This window comes from Dermacentor andersoni, chromosome 10, assembly GCF_023375885.2.
Source record: "Dermacentor andersoni chromosome 10, qqDerAnde1_hic_scaffold, whole genome shotgun sequence".
Taxonomy (NCBI): Eukaryota; Metazoa; Arthropoda; class Arachnida; order Ixodida; family Ixodidae; genus Dermacentor; species Dermacentor andersoni.
This window is the reverse complement of record NC_092823.1, coordinates 110,556,317-110,566,003: the sequence shown is the minus strand read 5'-3', so window position 1 is coordinate 110,566,003 and position 9,687 is coordinate 110,556,317. Positions and strand designations below refer to the sequence as shown.

Sequence of the window (9,687 nt, the reverse complement as noted above, 5' to 3'; positions counted from 1 at the left end):
ATACGATCATCATCATTTATTATTATTTCCTTAAACGCCCCTGCTTGGGGTATTATCAGGGGGGGGGGGGGGGTACATTAATGTAATACACTAAAATTGGTCAGTAATACAAGATGGGGGAATACGTGAGAAGTCATTGAATAAATAAAAATCAGTCAAAAAAGGACAGAATACACATGGTCAAACTGGGACCACTAAGACATGCTAGAGGACGTACTACATATTACAACATACTTAAGCCATTTGCGAAAATTTATCTTTCACCAGTTCACGTTCGTCGTTTCTTGCTGCCGCCTGGAAGTCGCCCACGCTTGCCTGTTCCGCGTAAGTTTCAACGACTTGTTCAGCAAGCTGTTTTTGAAGTATTCGTGGTCGAAATTCTGTATGTCTATGTAAAATTTTAAGAAATCATCACGGGTTAGCAAGGTCGTTCCTGTGCTTTATATCTTTAGCTATGCTTTGACACACACCAAACGGGGTTGGTTTCATTGCAACGGCTCCCTCCAGTTGAACCTCACGGCATCTATCGCACAATATTGAAATCTTCAGTTTACCAAAGCCGCTAACGAGTACGTAGATGTATACTCCTTATTTTTTGAAGTGTCAGCTGGCCATTCCAAGACGCATCTGAGTGACCTTTAATTCTTTTTTTCTGCGAGTGTACGCAATGGCTGGTTGACCTGTGTTTTAAATAATTTGCACAATCTTGAAGCGTTAAGAAGAATTACAGTACGCTAATCACCTAGATATTATACCAATTCGTCGCTATTGTCCTTGCGCTTACACATGACGTATTTCAACAATCAGCGCGATTACTTTAGTGTCGGTCTCGACAGACTGCCTCCGCTTCTAAAGGAGATCTTATTCAACATTCGCTGGAAGACCATAAATGTTCCATATGCGAACTCTATGCAAACCTTCCATAAGAACCAAACGCAATTTCACAAAGCTAGAGCGTGAGAAGAAATCACTGCAGCAGTGCAAGTACGCCTAGTGTGCGACTTTCTATTCCATAACATAGCGTCTCGCTACTTCATTCCTTTAGCCTTTGAATGTGTCAATGAGTAAAACAGCGACACCTATCAGTCACGATGAAAAGCGAAGAATATGGGATACGCCGTTTTACAAGACCTCTTCGGCGATTCCAAAACGCCGCATTTCCACTTCTGTTCCACGTTTCTGTTCTTCCTTCGCGTCATCTGTGACTTCGTCTGCGTGTCCAGTAGCTCACATAGGCATGCGCACAGGGGTTCGCGTTCACTCCACAACATGACGGCCGGAACACGATTCTTTCACGGACCTTTCAAATGTTCTTTAGCGTGCAGCGGGCTTTTCTAACTCTCTGCCTTCTTGAGCATTCTCGAGCGCTATTCCTTTTTGGTGACTTCCTTCTTGAGGCCGTGCTTGCTGGGTGAGACGCCGGTCTTCGTTGAGGGCTCTCGCTGGGCTTTGCTCCGTGACTTCGCGGCGAGGTGTCCACCTCTCTGCGCTGCGGTAGTGGAGGGCTTCGCTCGGAGAGACGGCCTTCCCAGGTCCAAACGGGAGGCCAGCCTGTCCGAGCTCTTCGGTCCAGCCTTGAATGCGGCGACGATGTGCCCGTTCACCAACTGCATGCCAGGAGTGAGAAGAAAGTTGAAGGGGCGGCGGGTGGGTGGGTGACGACTGACCAGAGAAGTGCCGAGCATAGTGCGTAAGAATATCTCGTAAGGATTCGTGGGCGTAACGTTGTCTTCCCATTGCATATCTATGTACCGCTGAGCTCATGAATGGGTGCTAACACGTTTTTCAACAGCGAAAAAGACCTACAGATGGAGCAACTGCAAGCCCGGGCTCCCAAACTAACTCCGTCTCTAGCAAACACCTTTACCCACCAAGCAGCGACGGTTAGCAACCATACCCCTCTCCAATCATGTTCGTTTCAAGATAATGCCTCGAAATTGAACTTCCTAGAAAAAATAACTCCTAAACCGCAACAAAATCATCAACCGCATTCTTGTCATCCATATCCCTTCCACGACGACGTCTCGATAGAGAAACTGAATGAAAATAACACTTATTAGGTGCAAAAAGTAGCACTCATACCTTTCAAAAGGGTGTTTGGTGGACCGCATTAAAAAAAAAGGTAAAGCCACATTAAAGAATCCTTGAATTTTATTGTGACCATAGTCACAGTGACAGTGTGACAATAATGACAATGTGTCATTATCGCAGTAAAATTGTGACAATGACAGTATCACACGCTAGCGTGTGATAGGGGCTTGTTTAATTCTCGCGCCAGCCGAACAAAGCACGCCCGAATGCCGCCGGCCAAGATGGCTGCGCCAGGACGGCAGACTGTGGAGCGTGCACTTTTCGCCGGCGTAACGTAACCAGTGACTTTAGGCTTATGGTGATGATTTATTGGCATGCTCTTTGGAACGGGGTGGTGACAGATGGTCACCTAGCCTGCTTGAGTTAATCAGGTATCCTATACATACTTTTCGTTCTGGCTGTTTTGTGTACGTCTCCTTAATATTTTTTCTCTTTATCAAAACGTCACATCTGCTTGTACCGCTGCCTATGCCTTTAACAAATACCGTCATTTTGTTTCATTTCATTTCATTTTATTTCGGCATTATCGTGAATTTATAGCAGGCATGAAATGATATGGGGCACAGGCTAAAAGCCAAGAAAGGCTTGGTGGGGTCTCTACCCGATAATTGCACTTTGACAGGGTTATAAGAAAATGTTCGTATCTGACAAGCATAGAATGAAAGAACTATACATCTGAAATATAATACTAAAGGTCCAACATTAAGAAGAAAGCACTTTACTTTTCTTATGGCGTCAAAAGGTATCAAAAGTTATAAGATCACAAGAAGCAATAAACTTCAATCAACTTCAGCAATCAATCAAGAAATTCCTCAAAAGGAAGCAATCAATCTATCTCTTCGCTGCCTTTTTTGCACCAATACTTTAAATGTCTCTTATCTCGGTGGCTGACCGAGTGATGCTTCTGTCCACTTTAAATTCTAGTGCTTCTGGAAGGTGTACGTTACCTACGGGTCTCACTGCGTGAATACCTTCGCAATCTATTAGCATGGGCTCAGTAGTCTCCGCATATTTGCTCCAGCACACACATGCCTGTTCTTGTAGCAAATATTTGCTCGTATGTTTTTATCCTTAGGCAACTAGCCCGAACTTCAAATAGCAAGGCACTGTCCTTTATCTTACCGCACAAATTTTCTCTTCTAATTTTTTTCTCCCCTTCTTGACCGTGGTCCTTTTTTCTATTCTTTACATTCACTGTCTCGGTTTCTCTCACTTTCTTTTTGATGACTTCTAGTTGTCTACTTACACTTTTTTTGCCAACTTTCTCGACCTCTTCCTCCATTCTGTGTCATCGCTTTTAAAGTACAAATACTTGTGCGCTTGTGCCGGCCATTTATTTTTATGCATGTTCCTGAGTCTTTTTTTAAGGCTGATTTGGCTCTGCGCTTCTCAAACTTCATCATCATCATCATCATCATCATCATCATCATCAGCCTGGTTATGCTCAAACTTCAAAAGAGACCCAACTCCATGTCACTGCACTGCCTCATTTGTGGCTTTACCGTGGGCTCCCAAAGCCAACTGGCTTACCGATCTTTGGTTAACTACCAACCTCGAAAATATCTCTCATTTAAGCTCAGAATGGCATTCGCGAACGTTGGCGGTGGTACCGTTACTCATTTCCTCGTTCTACGCACCATCTCATATGTATTGTAGCCCCAAAGTGCTGTATAGTTATTTGCTGATGGATTCCGCTTCCCCTTTATTTTCAAGTTTCTGATACCAGGTAGTTACTCGTCTCTTCATTAAAGATCACAATTCCTGGCATCTCTGTGGCTAGATTTGTTGCTATGTTGACACAAATATTTGCATGTACAAGCGTAACTACGTAACTCTGACGCGCGTGGTGGACGTTCACATTACGCCGGACTATATCCTCTCCTTAAGAGACTGAAAAACAGCTGAGCAGACTGGAGAGCCAATGGGTATAGCCAATGTTCCAGTTCACATTACGAGAAAGAAATGGGGCTAGGCAGGCCATGTAATGCGTAGGGCCCATAACTGGTTCTCTATCAGAGTTACAGAATAGGTGCCAAGAGAAGAAAAGTGCAGTCAAGGACGGCTCATAATTACGAAACTTCAACGTAGAAGGTGGCGTTATCTGGCGCAAGACAAGGGTAACTGTACATCGCTGGGACGAGTCGTCGTCCTGGCAATGTACATATGATAGTGACGACCTTAACGAGGATTCGAAGCGCACATGTGCTTCGTTGTGTATTGTACATCCTGACCACGATGGTAGCGACATTGCAAGGCGCTTTTTAAGTGTCAGTTAGAGGCAGTACTCACAGCAAAAAGCTTGCCCCAAGCCTCCACAGTGGGTGGCGTCATCAGCTTCTCTTCTTTAGACTTCAAGACATCGACGATGACGTGGCCGAAATCCTCAAAGTGCTTGGGCGCGACGCCGGCGATCCTGGTGTGGAACTCGGCGTTCTTATTCACCAGCATGAGGAGGTTGTCCGGGTGCTCCACAGACTCTACCATATTGTTCAGTTGCATGCCAATGGTCACGCCATGTTCCCTGTGACACAATACTGTTTAGTTAGGTACATTGGTAAAGCGACCCTAAAAAGCATCCTAATATGAGTTTGCACTTAAGGATTTCTTTTTTTCCCTCCTAGGGCTTCAGAAAAAGTACTATTAACATTAAAAATTGAGTCGAACTTTCTTTTTGTTTAATAACACGCCCATACCGCTGCACTAATGGTGCCAACCAGACATCACAGAGTTCACACTATTTTCGCGCATATGAGTTATTCCGTCGGGCGAAAATTCGAAAATGTTCTGAGACTGAGCATTTGCTTTCAATCGCAATGCAGCTCTCGTTTTTTGCGATAGCAATTATGCAGGCACTCGAGATACGTTTTCACCGTCGCAGTCATCGATCCCCACCGGCCGTTCTGTCCAGAATGCGAGGTTCACGCGGCCCAGCACGATGACCGCACCTGGTCCGCGCGTCCTGTGATCGAAGTTGCGCGAACGTTTCGGGTACGGTACGACGCAGCAAGCGAGGCATGCGCAACTATCAGTCGTCTCAAAATCTCCAACGCTGGCCCGATGAGGAACAACGGCAGTGACGCTACGGGCGTCTCACCTACATGATGTGCCAGATGTGACTGATGGAAAACCCTTGGTGTTTTCGAGCACCCAATGAAAGGATTAGATAGTCCGATTAGACTGTCCGTTGCGATCAGACCATCAGTGTGGCGTGCTTCCTTTTCAGCGCACGCAACGTATCGTGTAATAGGTTCGCATGTGCTGCATATGCCCAAATATAAGTGCCTACTGATACGGAAATAAAACCAAAGTACGCAGTGGCTTAACGCTCTCAGCTTACGATGGCTGGCTGGGTGAAGTCGCGTCACCTCCTCGTCTTCTTCCCTGATAATTTAAGCAGTGTCTGAGACGTTCGTTGCTGTGTACCAATCTGTGTGCTCCGGCAACGTGACGTTGCACTATTAAGCCTTCATCACTCTCACACATAAACTTCATGTTATTGCCTACGAAAGGAGGCAACCACGTGACATGGTTGGACAGAATCGCTCTTGTCAGCGCTGCGGGTGCATATCCCGCACTTTGCCTTCTAATTTTCATTCCTTCCAAGCACTTGGTCTACATGATAACGCTGACACATTGGTTGATGCACTTGAGCGAATCCTAAAACTATGCATAGATAATTTTGTTCCCCTCACGCCTAAAACGAGAAATCCTCGTGCTCATTGTTTGCGGCGACTGAAAAAAGGCATGTAATCCTGACAGTATTGTTCGCTTTAGAACTGCTAAGGAAGAACTGCGTATCAAAATGCAAGCAGCTAAAACTTTTATTTTAGTGTTGAACTACCAAAATTATGACAATCTAACCCGCAGAATTCTGGACTTCTATCACACCAAGCAAAACTTCTGCTGCTTCTTTCATATTGGATGAGACAGCTATTTCAGACCCCACTGAAATAGCTCATGCTTTAGTGCCTACTTCTACTCAGTGTTCTCGCATGACAGCAACTTTTTGGCACTATTCGCAAGGGCTGATTCTGAGCTCTCTAACGGCCATGTGGTAATCAGTGAAAACGGCTTCCTAAACTTAATTCTCAATTTAGGTACAAGGAAGTGCACTGGCCCTGACAATATTCCGAACAGCTTTCTGGCCCGGCACTCTCTCTCTGGTGTACACGTTATTTGGCGGTCATTTTTCACAAATCCTTGACTTCAGGTATCGTCCCCCAGTCTTGTAAGCCAGCCTAGCCTCTCCGTAAATCTGGTGGAAAGCAACTTTTTCTATCTATAGGCCTATATCGCTTACCTCCGATTCCGGTAAGCTACTGGACCATATCATACACAAGCATATAACAGAATACCTTCTCTCTAACATACAACGTGGATTCCATCGTGCTTTCAGCACAATACAACTGGTGCCATTTTCACACGACATTACTAACAAACTTCATATTGTCAAACAAAAAAAAAAAGGAGGCTTGATTTGTAGACTTTTCTGAAGCCTTCGACATTGTTATACGCATCTAATTGGACTACATACTCGACTGCAAATGTAACAGAAAGCGTTCCGCAGGGCTCTCTTCTGGGACGCTTGCTACTTTTAATATTCATAAATCACCTTCCCAGTAATACTAAGTCAGAAGTCCATCTTTATGCGGATGACTGCGTCCTATACCAGGTAACTTCTCCTAGTGATAGCACCTTAATTCAGGATTCCTAGACCATATTTTGCACCTGGTGTACTGATTGGCAGATACGCACTAACTTTCGAAAAACAGCAGTAGTGTCATTTACTAACATCTATTTTCCTTCACAGCATGTGTACACTTTCATCAACACAATAGTTCCCCTTGGCATAGGTGTACAAATACCTTGCAAGTATCTTCACCCACAACATGCAGTGGTTACAGCATATTGATCACATTACATCTGAAACACTAAAGCTAATGCAGAAACTCCGCTGCCGTTGTCTAAGTATGCCTAAGCATACACCCAATCTTAAGATGGCTAATGCCCGAATTTCAAGTTGGCCCACCCAAATTTAAGCTGGCCCACCCCCAAATTTAAGTTGGCCCACCACTAAATTTCAAGTTGACCCATCCCCAAATTCCAAGTTGACCCATCCCCAAATTCCAAGTTGACCCAGCTCCAAACTTTAGTTCGCCCAATTCCAAATTTTCAGTTCACCCAACCCCAATCACTACCAATTTCTAGTTGACCCACCCACATATTTAAACAGGCCCAGCCCTACTCTAAGCTTCCCTATGCATTTTCTAAGGAACCCTACGCATCTGGCGCTATGGGTATTTCGTTTTTATTTATTTATTGCTCTAAATTGTTCCTTATCGCTTATAAAGTTACTGGTCACCTTCACTTGCAGTATTATAATTGTTAAATTCTTAACTTTGCAAGTTACATATTTACGTGCAGCTACAAGGCGTTACATTTTTCGCGTGACGGGCCTGGGGTACTCGCCAAAAAATTCGTACGCATTAAAGAAGGAAAATACTTACGACGAACGTTATACAAGTCGCCAAAATATACAAGATCGCTCATGTATAAAACACTTTTTCACCGTGCATTACAGTAGGCTTGATGTGTCTGGAACCCATATAAAGTGTGCGATATAAACATAATTGAACCTTTACAAAGGAAGGTAGTTTATGTGATTTGCCATCACTGCGATCGGGATTGTTCGCCCTGGCCCACAATGAATTCGTCGAATTGATCTATCCTGTGCACCAAGTCGCATGCCGATTCTATGTCACTATTACACTCAGTTGTTCACTCGTCTTGCGGACGATCCGCTGATGATTACATCGCGTGTGCCAGTGCTTTTTCCGACTAGACGTTGTCACAGCCTCGAACTAAAGCCTTCCTTTGGCGTACTAACATTTTCAGACAGCGTTATTTCCGGAGAATTGTCGACTGCTTTAGCGAGTTACTCTGTTCTGTTCGTGAATTGGCGCTGTCACATTTTGTAGAACCACTTCAGGGATAAGTTTACTGTCTTTTTTAATAAGTTTTGCTGTCTTTTTGTCTGCTTCTGGTATCTGCTGTACACCACTCCGGCATTGGCCCTGAATGGGGCTGAAGTATTTGGAAGTCAATCAATAAATAAATGACGCGGTGTTGAGTACACCGCTTTCGCTGGTACCTGAACTTGGCGTCCTGGCGAAGCGCCTCGAGGTCCTTGCCCTTGAACTTGTTGAATAACGTCAGGTATTCTGGGTGGGCCGTGAACAGTGCGTCGAACAGCAGGACGCCGTAGTCGCTGTTGGCATTGGTGAATGTGCGCCACGAATGGAGCACTAGCTGCTTCTGCCGTTCCGTCATGCCGGTGGCCTTGTCGACCTTGTCTTTATTGTGGCCCTGACCCATGGCTGCGACGGCGGCGAGCTCAACTTCTACGACGAGCACATCCGGACACCGAGCTGATGATGACGATGGCGACCGAAACCATGGCCGATACCCACAACTGAAAGCCGATTGTTGCAGTAAAGAAATTTTTTAATGCGAGGGTAAATACCTCGGGGCATACAGGGGTATGGGATGCGGGCGAATAAGGACGATTAAATTAATGAAAAAAGATTTTCGGATCTAATGAAGTCCAAGAGCGGTCGATGATGTGGTCCCTGCGAATCATTATTTTTGGGTTCGGTATGATGGTGGCGATGGTGATGACATCTTACGAGCTGGCGCATATCCAGTAAAAATGATAGATCGTGAACCTGCCGGCGTTGATCGAAAGTGTTGTTGATGATTGCTGCAAAAAACTGGCAGTTTTGCCTAAAGGTCGCAATCATTGACAGTGGCATCAAGGCTTACCGTTGCTCTTAAACTCCACAGACGGCGTTCAATCTATATGCAGGTGCGATGTGTTGGCGCGAAACATACTGCTACAATTTGTCAGAAATGTTTAGGACTACTTACATGCGGGAATGCGAAAGCATTATAGTCCCGTTGGTGAATTTTTCTGAACACGTTCCTTGGCCACACCAAGGAGGTTTTTCATCTGCGCAAGCTCTCGCCTGCGTTCTAACTGCGCCTCGGTAAGGCCAAATCAAAACGCGCCAAGCGCCCTCTCCCCCCCCCTCCCTCCTGGCACGCGTACATCTCCTCGCTCTATAGTTCGCTGTACCCCGCTCCCTCCCCTTGCGCGCGTGCTACCCTTTCATTATTGCCGTTTGCTGTAGGATTCGTCAACCTTGCCCGCTATGTCCTTATGCATTAGAAATCCTATCCCTTATGGCTTCATATCTGGGAGTCACGTGGCCATTAGTCAGCCCTGTATAAGCCTCACCAGTTTTTCTCACCTCACTACGGCCAATAATATCGCACACAATGCCTGATAGTTCCTCAGAGAGTCCTGCTAGGTTAGCTTCTCTCGAGAGGGTTCGTGTGTTGAACGTTGCCAGGTTCAGTTTCCAGTTACTGAAGTACTAAAGCGCCAAACAGACGACACAAGAAGAGACACGGACGTTGTCTCTTCTTGTGTCGTCTGTTTGGCGCTTTAGTACTTCAGTAACATGCACCAACTAGCCCTACAAAAAGTTCTCAGTTTCCAGTGGCGGCCTGTCCGGGCTCGGAGATTCTTAGCAC

The 9,687-nt window shown here is 45.4% G+C and overlaps 1 protein-coding gene across 1 annotated transcript; it reads right to left on the bottom strand.

Moving 5' to 3' along the window:
* Positions 1 to 989: 989 nt before the first annotated feature.
* On the bottom strand, positions 990 to 8,558 carry LOC126544675 (cytoglobin-1-like). Its single transcript, XM_050192123.3, has 3 exons — positions 8,243 to 8,558; positions 4,381 to 4,612; positions 990 to 1,607 (listed from the first exon to the last, which is right to left on the bottom strand). The coding sequence occupies exons 1-3, from the start codon at positions 8,464 to 8,466 to the stop codon at positions 1,368 to 1,370; spliced, it is 696 nt and encodes a 231-aa protein (XP_050048080.2). The 5' UTR covers positions 8,467 to 8,558; the 3' UTR covers positions 990 to 1,367.
* Positions 8,559 to 9,687: the final 1,129 nt, after the last annotated feature.

Coding starts and splice junctions, on each gene's coding strand:
- LOC126544675 (XM_050192123.3), bottom strand. CDS start 8,466: ATGGGTCAGGGCCACAATAAAGACAAGGTCGACAAGGCCACCGGCATG. Junction 4,613..8,242: donor CGCCAGGACGCCAAGTTCAG/GTACCAGCGAAA, acceptor ATTGTGTCACAG/GGAACATGGCGTGACCATTG. Junction 1,608..4,380: donor CTTGGGGCAAGCTTTTTGCT/GTGAGTACTGCC, acceptor CCTGGCATGCAG/TTGGTGAACGGGCACATCGT.